We start from the raw sequence: 13221 nt of genomic DNA, 5'->3' as shown, positions 1-13221 counted from the left end.
AAATAGTTCCGGAAACCACCGCACTCGGAACCAACCCTCGCTTTCATCTTCCGATTTCTCTCTTCGTATTCCGATATTTTCACCGATATTCGGCCGTTGAAGCTCCAGAAACTGTGCAATATACCGTTGGGAGCATTTTGGGTACGACTACGATATACCGTTGGGAGCATTTCGTGAGTGGTATTTGAGAAGCAGTGATGCCGGCGGGGCCAGTATCGGCGTCCGAGAAAGCTCCGATGGGACAGGGGATGGTGCCGGTGTCTGTGCCGGTACAGATTCCGGCGGCGCCAGAGTCATTCGCGAAGGACGCGATTATCGCGTGGTTCAGAGGGGAATTCGCGGCGGCGAACGCGATGATCGACACACTCTGCAACCACCTGGCTCAGCTGACAGGCGGCGTCGGATCGGAGTACGAGAAGGTGTTCGCTGCCATTCATCTCAGGCGCTTGAATTGGATCCCGATCCTTCAGATGCAAAAATACCACTCGATTGCTGATGTGGCGATCGAGCTCCAGAATGTTCTTGACAAGAAGACGGAGAACGTTGGAGGAGCTGAAGGTGTGAAAATAAGTGAGGAAGCAATGGAGGTTTGTTTGGAAGGGAAGAAAGAGAAGGGAACCGATGAGGAAGTGATGAAAAGTAATGGAAATGTTGATGGCGATGAGGTGGTAGTAGAAGAAGAGGACTCGCCGGACAGTGACATTACTGATTCAGGTAAGCGCTTTTCAATCTTAAAGTTCTGTTTGATATCAAAAGGTTTTTTTTTTTTTTTTTTTTCTCACGTTTTATGCGATTGAGAAGTTCCGTTGGTAAAGTAGCGTTTTTGCCAATTTTGTGATTGTTCTTGGAATTTGTGACGCCTAATCTAAAAGCGGTTATTCAGATTTTAATTTTCCAAATGCTAAGCTTCGCAGCTGTGCAGGTAATCATCTTGTTTCAGTCCACGCTTTGTTTGGTTGCTGAGAAAAACGGAAGGAAATTGATTGCGATTTTAAACATGTGTTTTCACTGTTTCGAAGCGGAGAAATATTAAAAAAAACAAGCATAAAAATTTTATTTTCTATTTTTCCCCCTTTTTTTTTCTCACAATTTTCTAAATGCTATGGTTCCTAGCTGCTTTGCAGGAATTCATTTTGTTTCAGAACACACTTTGTTTGGTTGCTGAAAACGGAAGGAAATTGATTGCGATTTAAAACATGTGTTTTCATTGTTCCGAAGCAAGGAATAATAAAAACCAAACATAAAATTTTGTATTTTATTTTATTTTTTCCTTTTTCTCCTCAATTTTCTCATCAACCAAACAGGGACAATAAGTCCGGCACAAGTTTTTCCTCCTGAGATCCGTGATTCAGAGCCGATTGCAAACACTTGGCATTTATCAGACTCGTGAGAGTCTTAAATCCTTCCAACAATTTGAAGCAATTTGAATTTTCTTTCTGTTGAATTCAACATTTCTGGTTTCTAGCAGTATATGCCATTTTGATCCGTTGTTCTTGCTTCCGATAATTCAAACTTGGGTCCCAAAAAGATTGAAGATTCCAGAGTTCGAATACTTCTCAATAATTCGGATTTAGTTTAATCTTTCTTCAAAAGAAAAAAATCGATGACATATAAAAAAAACAAAATAAAATAATACAACGAGGCTGATATTTTCCCGAGGTTTGAGTGGGGTTTGGGTTTTTCGAGGTCCAGAAAGGTTGGCAGCATCCGGTGTTACAGTTAGTTTCGGGAGAATACGATTACGCAGATGATGCCTCGGGATGTGTGCGTGATGATTTAATCCTAATTCTGAACCGTTTGATGGCAATCAAACGTCATAGCTGGTTTTTGTTGATTTTGTCTGGTGGGTTTGGAGCTTTGACATCTTTGTGCTGTGATCCCAATTCCAATTGTATTTGAGTTCTGTATTGACTGGACCGAGTTGCCGGGTCAACTCTTTGGTCCTGATCAGGAATACCTATTGGTTGGTGGGTGGGTGGGTGCGTGTGTCACTGTGACCCAAAAAAAAGAGAAGAAAAAGCGGAATTTAAAACTATGATGATATGGTGTTTGGACACTAGGGTTAGTTGTCCGAGATCTGGATACCGTACCCTATCGTACTTTCCGCTTTGGTCTCTCTTTTGGTTTTTTTTGTCGCACACTAACACGGGGCTAGAAACTAGAAAGTAATTAGGTAGTGGGCTTTTCTTTCTTTCTTTTTTCTAAAGGGAGCATCAAACAATTCCACAGGGCTAGAAGGTGCTTGGAAATTGTTTGAGAAAAGTAAAATCAAAAGGAAAGTATTTTGAATAGTAAAATTAGTTATAATTTTTTTTCTAGGAATGAGAAGATTTTTGGATCATGAATCCCTCTTCTGCTAAACACAATTGTTTGGAATGCAGGGTCTCAAGATGTGCAGCCAACAACAGAAAGCACAGAATCCCAGCCTACGTCAGAAAATATTGGGATTTGTGGTAACCATGAAGAGTGCGGGGGGCGTTCAACGCAGATCAAGTTAACAAAAGGTTTCGTAGCCAAGGAGCCAGTGAAGGGGCACATGGCGAGTTCTTTCTTTCAGAATTTAAAGCACATTGTTTCTTTAAAGAAAATGGAGTCCGGGGAATAGATAGATATCCAATAGTTTATCACGGGCTCTCCCTTTATTTCAAGGCGGTTGCGTGAATCCCAACCTAGTCACGCAACTCATTACATGGGTGTCACCCATAATGTCGTTAGAAAAATATCATGCGAATTAATTGCAGGCGCTGATTAAAGTTTGATGTTTTGTTTCATTTAGCAGTGTTTGATTCAGCATCAATTTTGACCGGCGCTTGTGGGCCAATTTTATTGTTCTTTTAGCTGATTTACACGAGTAAGACCGCCAGTATGAAATTTTATATCACCTGGTGCGTGTCTGAAAGTGGGGCCCCAAAGTGTTGAAGGAATGGGAGAGCTCATAGCAAGAGGTAGGATACCATCATCATAGGTGGACTGTAAAACGAACTACCAAATGACTATTGCTTGTAACTGGCAGGTGAATGTTGTGAAAGGGCTAAAGCTGTACGAGAACGTATTCACTGTTCCAGAGCTTGCTAAGCTGTCTTATTTTGTGGATGAACTCCGTATTGCTGGCCAGAATGGAGAACTCTCAGGTGAGCCCTCATTCTAAAGCATTTTTCTGCTATAATTTGTTCAATTTTTCATAATTTAGCCATTAATCCTGTTTTGATCCTCTTCCGGATCCCATATTTCTTGCATAAACACGATGATTGTCAAAATTAGAGGCACTTTGTGGGTGTACTTTCTGTTGCTTCTCTGCAATTGCTTGTTGCAATTGGGTTCACAATATTACTTGCCACTTTTTAACATGCTGATTGTCTTATAAGTTGGCAATGGAATGGCTTGCTTGGTGAAGTAATGATTACTGAAATTGTTCCAAAATCTTCCTTGGAAACATCTAAGTGAATCTTCTCTGGATGAATATAGGTGAGACCTTTATCTTATACAACAAGCAGATCAAGGGAAACAAGAGAGAGTTGATTCAGTTCGGGGTTCCAATTTTTGGACAGATAAGCGAAGGATGTAAGCATCAATTCAATAAGATTTCTATGTTCTAATAGATTCTATGTTGTGCTTCCTAAAATCGGTGATTGAATCCTCAATTATCAATAATAACACTGCCCTGCATCTTCTATGGAGATTTGTGACTGGAATATTTGTCTTTATAGGTAATGGGGAGCCTATTCCAGCCCTTCTCCAAAATGTCATTGATCACCTGATTCAATGGGAACTAATACCAGAGTATAAGAAACCAAACAATTGCATTATCAACTTCTTTGATGAGGTATAGTTAGCTTTGCTGCATCATCATTTTCACTATTCTCTTTTATTTTTTGTTCAAACATGGTTTAGGAAAGGGCATTTCTCATCCTTATGCCTGTATTATTAACCCAAACTTTGGATGGTAATTTTGTTTCTACAAAAGAACTAAAATCAATATGCTTCTTTTATGCAGGGGGAATATTCACAACCTTTTCTGAAGCCACCTCATTTGGAGCAACCAATATCTACTCTTCTCCTCTCTGAATCAACAATGGCTTTTGGACGTGTTCTTGGAAGTGACAATGATGGAAACTTTAAAGGGCCATTCATGCTTACACTGAAGGAAGGGTATGTTCAAAGAAAAAATTGTATTGATTTACACATTTATGATTTTTGGGATTACAGAAATCGAAATACAACCTATAAAGTTGCATATCTTGACCTAAATGAGAGGTTGACGCTAAAAAATGGAGATTCTAGAAATAGCTTTCACTTACATTTCTTCTTTCAATAAATGTCCATCATCAGCTCCGCATAGTCCTCTAACACATAAGTTGGTATATCATATAACCATAATTTCTTATTGCTTTGCAGGTCTCTTATAGTCATGAGAGGAAACAGTGCTGATATGGCAAGACATGTTATGTGTCCATCTTCAAACAAAAGGGTCAGCATCACATTCTTCAGAGTTCGGACAGAAACCAACAGAGACCAACTAACACCAGTAAACAAAGACCGGTCACAGGTAACCCCCCCCCTGACAAAAGCCATTACCCTGTGGCAACCAGGTGTTCCTACTGGATACACAATGCCAAGTGGAGCTTTCAGTGGTTATGGAACGATGGATGTAATGCCCAAATGGGAAGTTGTTCGTGCTCCACTCGTCATGCTGGCCCCAGTAACCCCTATGGTGATGAGCCCCAGAAAGATGCAACAAAGTGGCACAGGTGTTTTCTTGCCCTGGGCAGTGAAATCAAGAAAACATGCAAAGCATCTTCCTCCACGTGCTCAACGAAGCCGGCTTCTTGCATTACCTTCTACAGTTGATACACATGCAGCAGAGCCAACTTCTGAGCCATGCATCAGCGTTGAGGGAACAGCAGTATGAGCTTATTCTAAGGCAGCTCCGAGGCCAAAGCAATACCAATCAACAGAGGTATTGCTCATGATCTCTTCCTCTGAAGATGCTTCTCTTCTTGTACACACAAGACCTCCGGTGCTGTTCAATGATTTACCTTTTTCCTATTTTCTTCAGTAACTCTAGGTTCTGTTTATTGGTTTTTATACCTTTTCTTGGATGCCAATCATGCTAGGGTTCTAGAAACCATTGAGCTTTAAAGTTTTAAGGGAGTGTGAATAGCCTGAATAGGGGGTGGAATTTTGTATTGGCTACAAAGTTTTTTTAAATTGATCTCTTTTAAGGACACAAAAATTTCTGGTTGCATATTTTGCTGAAATGGTACCTGAATTAAGCTTTTATGGATGACGCTAGGTCATGTAGATATTTTGGAAACTTCTACATTACACGATATGCCATTTGTTCTTTTACTTATTACCCAATTCATCAATGTTACTGTCGCATGGCAATCTACACAGCTGTTCTTTGTTTTGTTTGCGCTCAACTAAGATTCACAATGGGATGATGCGATTGTCATTAAAATAAAAACCGCGTTTGCTGTCCTCATTAAGTCTTCATCCTCAAGTGAGTCACATGTGTAAGTAACTTCAGGATGGATAAAGTACTTCCATTGCCATTCTGCTTTCCTTCATAGCAGTTGCTTCATCTGCCATAGCTAGACATCTCCTTGTAGTGTTTTGGAGCTTCATATGTTTCAATAGACTTATTATCTATAGGTTTCTTTTTGGTTCATAAGAAGTGTCCTAGGGGAATATAATTCTTGGCTATGCCTCATATAGATGCCTGTCATCATCATAGCTGCATTGGTTTCTTTTCATTCCATAAGAACCATTAGGAATGCCATTTTCGGCTGTGCCAAGATAAAAACCTGTCTCACCTTGCAGTGATGGTAAAGGAAGGGGGTGGCGCCTATTCTGGTAGTAAAAAAGAGGTTTCTGAAGACTACATCAGAGTGTTAATCAGTCAGCTTCTAAGCAGCAGCCATTAGTGTTGAATAGTGTGTGCATTAATTGAAAAGTGTTTAAATGTGGGAGGTCCAATTTACTGCATACCAAATTTACATGAAATGCTAAGAAGGCATGATAGGACCACAACCAAGAGGGAAAATAATATACAGTAATGGTAAAAGATATCAAACCTTAGGACTGGTTTCCTATGGAAACATTGAGTAATGCTTTCATCCTTCTGGGATATTGATTGGGCTCCAATTAACCAAAATGCAGGTATTTATTTATTTTTATTTCTTTTTCTACTCAACCATCTTCTTCTTCATCTTTTCCCCTCCCTCTCCGGAGAATGGCCTGTGAATTTGCAAGAATTTGTCTGCATTAGCAAGAGTTTTTTAGGTGATAGTATCAATTTTCATGACATCTTGTAGAAGCCCTTGAAAAAATTTGCAAGTTATCATCTAGATATAGGACCATCCATTGTTGCCCTACATTCAGGGAGATCATTGGAGTCTTAAGGGGTTCTTGGTAGAAGCATTTTCTTGTTAAGATTCCTTATTTTGGTCTCTCTTTTTCTAGGATGCGCCTATTGCAAATGCCCATTACTTTGTTTGACATCCGAACCAGATCAGCTGTAGTGTACTTTATGAGTATGGGATTCCTATAAACCAGCTGCACCATTTTCTGATTGAGTGGCTTGCCCAAAACCTTTTGGCAACTTCTAGGTAAGGATGATCGAGGGTGTGAGAAATTGTTTTCGCTTTTAAGTATTCATAGACGATAATTGGAAGTTAACTTAGGATCTAAATATTTACAATTATCACCATATTTATAAGAAAGTAAATCGAACATCAGATTGTTTAAATAAGACAAGTATTTGTAACATAGAATCTATTTATTTGGAAGTCAAATGTTCCTAAAGATGTTATAAAATTTGGATTTGAAAATTATCACAAAATGAGATAGAAACCAGTTTGCTTTCGATCTTACATTCGGCCAATTTGCATATAAGTTCATGAGCTTGCAGTTTTGCAATGGCCTGAATAAGAATATCCCACATCCCAGAGGTGTGACTAGATCATAAAAATTGCCAAGAACAACAAAATGGGATACCCCTCATTTGTATCATTTTCTTTCCCCTTTTTCTTTTCTGGGTGGATTATGATTTATGGTTTAAGGGAGGTGCTTCATAGTTATGTTTTCATCCATGAAAGTCAACTCACAGCCATGAGATACCACCAGAAAAAAGAGCATAAACACCAGTAATTTCTCCCAAGGTTAAAGTTGTATATATATATATATATCATCACCAGAATACATGCCTACAAAACAAACATTTGGAATTGTGATCAAGAACTGCATTTGATGGATTTTACCAACACCAAGAATAACCTTTCCACCATTTAAAAGAAAATGTGGTAGTGACCAAGTTCAACATACATAACATAATCTGTCAATGCAGCATCCTAGGGGAAAAGGAAAAGGAGTAGAAAATCAGACACCATATGCTTCCAAGTCATGTTGAACATGTTGATCAAAGTAACCATATCCTGGGAATTTGATAGCAAATGAAATGATCATCATCAACAAAACTCAACTGTAGAAGTTGCAACCCTAATACGCAATTACAATCAAGAAAAACAAGTAGAAGAAACTTGGGCATAAGTTGCTTCTAGCTAACATCAAACATGTGAGCAATAGGCACTGTTTCTAGGATTTGTGAAAGAAGTACAATGTTCCAAGTTCCAACTAATAACAAGGGAAAGAACTGCCATTAAACACTCAAAACTACAAGTTGCAAGCCAAATATATAATACAATCGATCAACATGCATGTTCAGAAGTACATTGTCCTAAACAATGACATGTCAAAGGTCTACCAGTAGAAACTCCAAACTACAAGTTGCAAGCCTAATATACAGTGACAACAACTCAAAATGCTTATAAAACACATGAATGATAGCTACTAGCAAAGGAATATCGTCCCCACAAAACAACATGTGAAAGAAGTGTCAAGAAAACCTCAGGCTACAAGTTGCAAGCCTAATGTACAGCCAAATCAGCCCACAATTCAAAAACAGTTAGGTTTTCTTCCAGAACCCATCAGCCATTCACCCTACAAATTTTTGCTTTCATAGGTAATCAGAGAATATATTAAGCAGCACCCAACAAAAAGGAGTGCACCGTATGTACACTCGGCCAACCCTACAAATGATCTGCAAGCTATAATTCAATATCTCTCATGATAAAAATAGAGAGGAGGATAGAAGGAAGAGAAACAAGAAAGCTAAAATATTCAAACTGATGGATGGACACAAATGTTATTGACAATGTTGGAAAAGAACCCTTCAAATTCTAGCATTACATTCACATATTTGCATTTATAAACGAAAGAACAAGGAAAAACAATATCCCAAACCACGTAAATTATGGGGGAAAGTAGAATGGAACGCAATGAATTCAAGCATTTATGAACTTGATATGTACATCAAGCTTTAACAGGTTCATCATCATCTTCAATATCCCAATTCAAGTCTTCCTCTTCATCTGCAGCACTCAGCCGCTTCCGCACGTTATCTCTGTTTGCAGGGCTGCCAAGATTCACTTTCTTTTCATCACTGCTGCTGAGATCCTCAATCTCATCCCACCCAAGATCTTCTTCCTCTGGTGCTTGGCTTGCTACAACTTGAACACTGCTTTCTTTCGAAGATTCACCAGAATCAACTTTCCTTTCCAAAGCCACCTTTTCATCAGACTGCACTGCTAATTCATCCTTCTTCACTTCCAACTGCATTTTCTCATCGGACACGGACACATTCTCACTACTCATAGTGAGAATGCCCTTGTCTCCAGCATCCACTTTCACCTCATTTTCTCCCTTTTCAAGAGAAACCGCAGAAGTCCCGACTCCTGATTCCTCAACAGACTCCTCCTTTTTCACAATTTTCTCGTAATCTTTATTACCCAATTCTCTATTTTCTTTTTCCATTTTCTCAGAATTCTTCCCACCCACCTCTCTGGTAGTCTCATCATCCTCGTCTTCATCCTCAACATCCCAACTCAACTCCTCCTCATCTTCCCTCATAATAGCTCTCTTCACAAGACTAGCCCTAACATCCTCAGCTTGCTTGAGCTTATAAACCCTGTAAAAATACCGAAACCAGAATGTCTCCTGATCGACATTTTTTGGAACAATCCGATTGTAAATCCCCTCCATAGCCCCATTTTCTTCTAACAAATTCTGAATTTCCTCACCCTTGTCATCCAACACAAACTCTAGTTTCCACTTTTTGTAATCATCCAAATCCTCAGGTTCTTCAACATATGTATTGACATCATTCTGAATTGCACGAACCTGAGCATCAAATCTACTAAACGGTTTCGAGATCACACCCTGATTACTATGATTCTGGGCATTTTCATCAGTATCGGTGTCAACTGCTAGAAGAGCTTCCTTACCATGTGAGATGATCTCGGCCGTTCCTTTCAACACGGAGCTCCCGAATTCAGACGCGCCGACCTCGATCGACGCCGGCAGTTCCTTCACGACACGGCTCGCGACCTCACGGAACGCCGCCGTTTCATGCTTCAGGCCAGTCCCAAATTCCTGGAGATCTCGACGGTATATTTCGATAACTGATTCGGATTTGGTGGTTAGGGTTTTGATTAAACCCCCAAAGCTCCAACCACCGCCAGCACTGGGATTAGGGTTAGGGTCCGGTTTCGCATCTGGGGCATCGTCTTCTTCGCTTTGGGATGGTTTTTTGGGCGATTCCGGATCTGGGTCGAATCTTGGAGGATCTGGGTCGTCTGAAAAAACGGATTTGAAGAAATCCATGGAAAGAATTAGGGTTTTCGATCAGAGAGAATTGGGATTTCTCAGAAAAATTGCGAAAACAGAAATGAGTTAACAATCTTGAGAGAGAAGAGTACGAGAGAGAGAGAGCATGTTCCTCTACATGCCAGACTATGCTATCAATATGGTCCCTCACAAATCTGAACCAATAAAAAAAAAGAAAAAAATTCAAAATCATATTTCACCATAAATATTAAAGATCAAGAAATTCATTTAAAAATTTTAATTTATAAATTATTCTTCTTATTATAGGATTTTCATTAAAATTAAAAAATTCATTAAAATTTTAAAATTATTAACATTATCCTTATTTTAAATAAAAGGATTTCTTAAATATAAAATTCATGGCATGATTTTATTTTTATTTTTTTAATAATAAGATAAAAAAAAATATTATATCATAATCATTGGCATCTTGTGGACCAAGCTATAACAACATCTAGGTGGTGGTGCATGAAGTATCTTTATAGCAAAGCAAGCCATATTTTTCATTTTAGAAGTTACTTCCAAATTGGGTTTTGAAAACAAAGTGTTTTTTTTTTTTTTTTTTTGATTTATTTTTAAAAATAAAATAAAAAATTCCTTAATAATAATAATAATAATAAAGTGATACAAATTGAATGCTTGATGTCTATAATATTATTTTTGTCCTTTTCATCATAGACAACCATGAGGATAACTTAATTAATGGAGGGATGCTATACTCAAATGTAGTGTTTGAATATGATAAGCAATGCCCCATAGAATATGAGCCCAAATCTTAGTGTAGAATATTCAAAAATACCTTTGCCATTTGTTGGATTGGATTCTAATTTTAGGGTTTATGTTTATAATCCAATCATCTCAAGCCACGTGGAAGAAAAGATGGGGAAAATACATTTTTTTTTAATAATTTATCTCTCCCACCTATTAAACTTCTATATAAAAATAAAACATATAGTACAAAAAAATATAAATTTATCTCATATTTTTTAAAATTACTTTAATTTTTTTTGATATCTTAATTTTTTTAAAACAATTTTTAAAATCATTACTTTTTTAATGTAAAATTTTAAGAGTTTTTACATCTATATATATTAAAGTTACTGTTATTTTTTATTTTTAAAAATAGAAAAAAAAAAAAGAATATATCCAAACAAATTTTCAATAATCAAGTATAACCTTAAATATTAGTAAAAAGAAGCATTGATCTTAAATTGGTAGAGGCTCAACTCAAATGGTACAAGATTAGAAAATGTTTGTTTTTTAAACTTTTTATTGAAAATAATTTGTTTTTAGACTTTGAGTTATTTGTTTTTCTATTTTTTACAATTTATTATAAATTTTTGATGGAATAAAAAATTTAAAATAACACCATTGATGATAAATATAAAAAGTAGTTAAAAATAAAAAAAGATAAAATAAAATAAAATGATAATATAGATTTAAAATAAAAAATAAATTGATAATATAGATTTAAAATAAAAAAATTAATTAAAAAAAAGATAAATATTTTTTTAAAAAAAAACTTTCAAAAAAATCTCTGATATTTCCCCAATAAATTGCCGATATATTCGATATATCCATCGATATATCCGAATCAATTCCATAGTATTCGAGCTAGTTTGATTATTTCACTTATTTTTCGCTTTCAAACTGATATATCACCAATATTTCGTCAATATTATCGATATTTCACAAAAAAAAAAAAAAATCTCAAATTTTAATCATTGGATCGAATCGAACATGATTTGAATTAAAATCCTTTCACTAAAATCACCATAATCAGACTTTAAGATCATGTTTGATTCTTATAAAATTTTATTTATAAAATTTGAGGTAAATTAAAATAAAAATGAACAATAGAAAGCAAGTAAAAATGAAGAAAAATAACAAATTCATCTACATTCAATTAATTATTTTCATACATCACTTCAAGCTCATTTCATTCATTTTATTTTTTTTATATAAAAATTAAATAATTTGAAAATGCATAAATATCTAATTAATTTTAATTATATTTTATTCATTTTTCTATATTTTTTATAATAAAATTAAATATAAAAAAAATCATTTTCCTTAATGTGTGTTTTTCAAAACCTAAGATAAGGAAGTCCAACGTATTTTGTTCTCTCACACTAATTATCCAAAGGGTACAAGAGAATCCATCAATTTGTTAATATAATTGAGATATGAAGAGATTGCATTAGAATAGAATCATTCCAATGCCATATATAAATCTCCTAATGCCCTGGAAGCCAATGCCTAGAAACGTTTGATTCATACCTAGCCATCTTTTGTAGGGTATAGACAACTATGGCAAATTGGCGTGTCTCCTGGTATTTGGGAATATAACAAGCTTCAAGCAAAGGTAGAATTCCAATTCTCTCACCATTCCATAGTATCAACCAGTGCTTTCTAATCTTTATATTCTTGCAAGCTCCCCCTTTTGCTTTTTTCTGCTGAATTTGTCCAAGAAATGAGACCCCTTTTGAATCAAAAGAGAAAAAGACGTTCCCATTCAAACCAGAGGCTACCCCATTTCTTAAGAATAGAATCATCATACATCCATCCAGTCCATTTGTTCATATACCAACCACCCTTCAATTTTTTTTTACCTCATATTCAAAACCAGTAATGCAGAAAGAGGAGGATTCCAAGCCTCTTGGCATCTGCCACAGGCTCTTCAACTTGGTCTTGAGCAGACTTATCGGCTTCCGGCCTCCAGTCTCCACGGATGTGCCCATTGAGTATAAAAATAGAGGTGATAAGAGGTGTGGTAGTCCTACTGTCACTGCCATTGAGGTTCAACTGCAGAAGGGACCTGAGACTGTTCCAGTGAAGGATCAGAGAAAGGAGCTTCCCGCAGTTCGGGATATCGCAATATCTAATGGGAAAACTTCTGCTGATCAGCTCCAAGATAAAGGGCCACCTATGGTCAAGCCAATTCCCACAAAAGGAGGGAAGGCCGGCAGCACAGCAGAAAGGCCACGGCCCCCAGTGAGTCTGGTCACCAACATAAATGAAATGTCAGGTGATTTCATCCGGCAGAGGAAGGAGGCAATGCAGAGGACTAGCACCATGGAGCCTAAAAAATTCTAGCACGGACTCTGGAGTCAGGTTAGTTGGCTCATTGGGCAATATCCCTCTGTGTGTTGAAGTGGCCATATACGATGTGTGACAGATCATTCCCTGCAGCTTGCTTAGTGAAATTCACCCGTCTCAATTCTATGCTTCTCTAGTCAATGTTTCCTCCCCTTTGGGGATTAAATAACAAGAACTTAATTAGCTTTTGATTTTTTCTATGGCAATAATATGATGGGTAGAAATGGTGCATGGTCAGTACATTGCTGCATTTCTGAAGTTTTCATCAAACACATTCCATGAAGAGGCATCTGCAATCACTTCAATTATGATCTTATCATGGCTTCATACTTTCATCACATGTGGGTAATACATGATTCTTCCTTTTTGCACAAACCTTTTCAACAATCCCACCCT

The 13221-nt window shown here is 37.0% G+C and overlaps 2 protein-coding genes across 2 annotated transcripts; one reads left to right on the top strand and one right to left on the bottom strand.

Moving 5' to 3' along the window:
- Positions 1–23: 23 nt before the first annotated feature.
- On the top strand, positions 24–5314 carry LOC117918857 (RNA demethylase ALKBH10B-like). The gene is made up of 7 exons (XM_034835805.1): positions 24–714; positions 2382–2539; positions 3014–3131; positions 3466–3561; positions 3708–3823; positions 3995–4149; positions 4396–5314. The coding sequence occupies exons 1-7, from the start codon at positions 198–200 to the stop codon at positions 4907–4909; spliced, it is 1674 nt and encodes a 557-aa protein (XP_034691696.1). The 5' UTR covers positions 24–197; the 3' UTR covers positions 4910–5314.
- Positions 5315–8155: 2841 nt separating this feature from the next.
- Positions 8156–9805, bottom strand: LOC117919223 (BSD domain-containing protein 1). The gene has a single exon (XM_034836357.1). The coding sequence runs from the start codon at positions 9721–9723 to the stop codon at positions 8374–8376; it is 1350 nt and encodes a 449-aa protein (XP_034692248.1). The 5' UTR covers positions 9724–9805; the 3' UTR covers positions 8156–8373.
- Between the last annotated feature and the right edge of the window lie 3416 nt (positions 9806–13221).

The sequence above is a fragment of the Vitis riparia genome, chromosome 7 (assembly GCF_004353265.1).
Source record: "Vitis riparia cultivar Riparia Gloire de Montpellier isolate 1030 chromosome 7, EGFV_Vit.rip_1.0, whole genome shotgun sequence".
NCBI lineage: Eukaryota > Viridiplantae > Streptophyta > Magnoliopsida > Vitales > Vitaceae > Vitis > Vitis riparia.
Note: the sequence above shows the minus strand (reverse complement) of the source record. Positions and strands in the feature narration are given on the sequence as shown.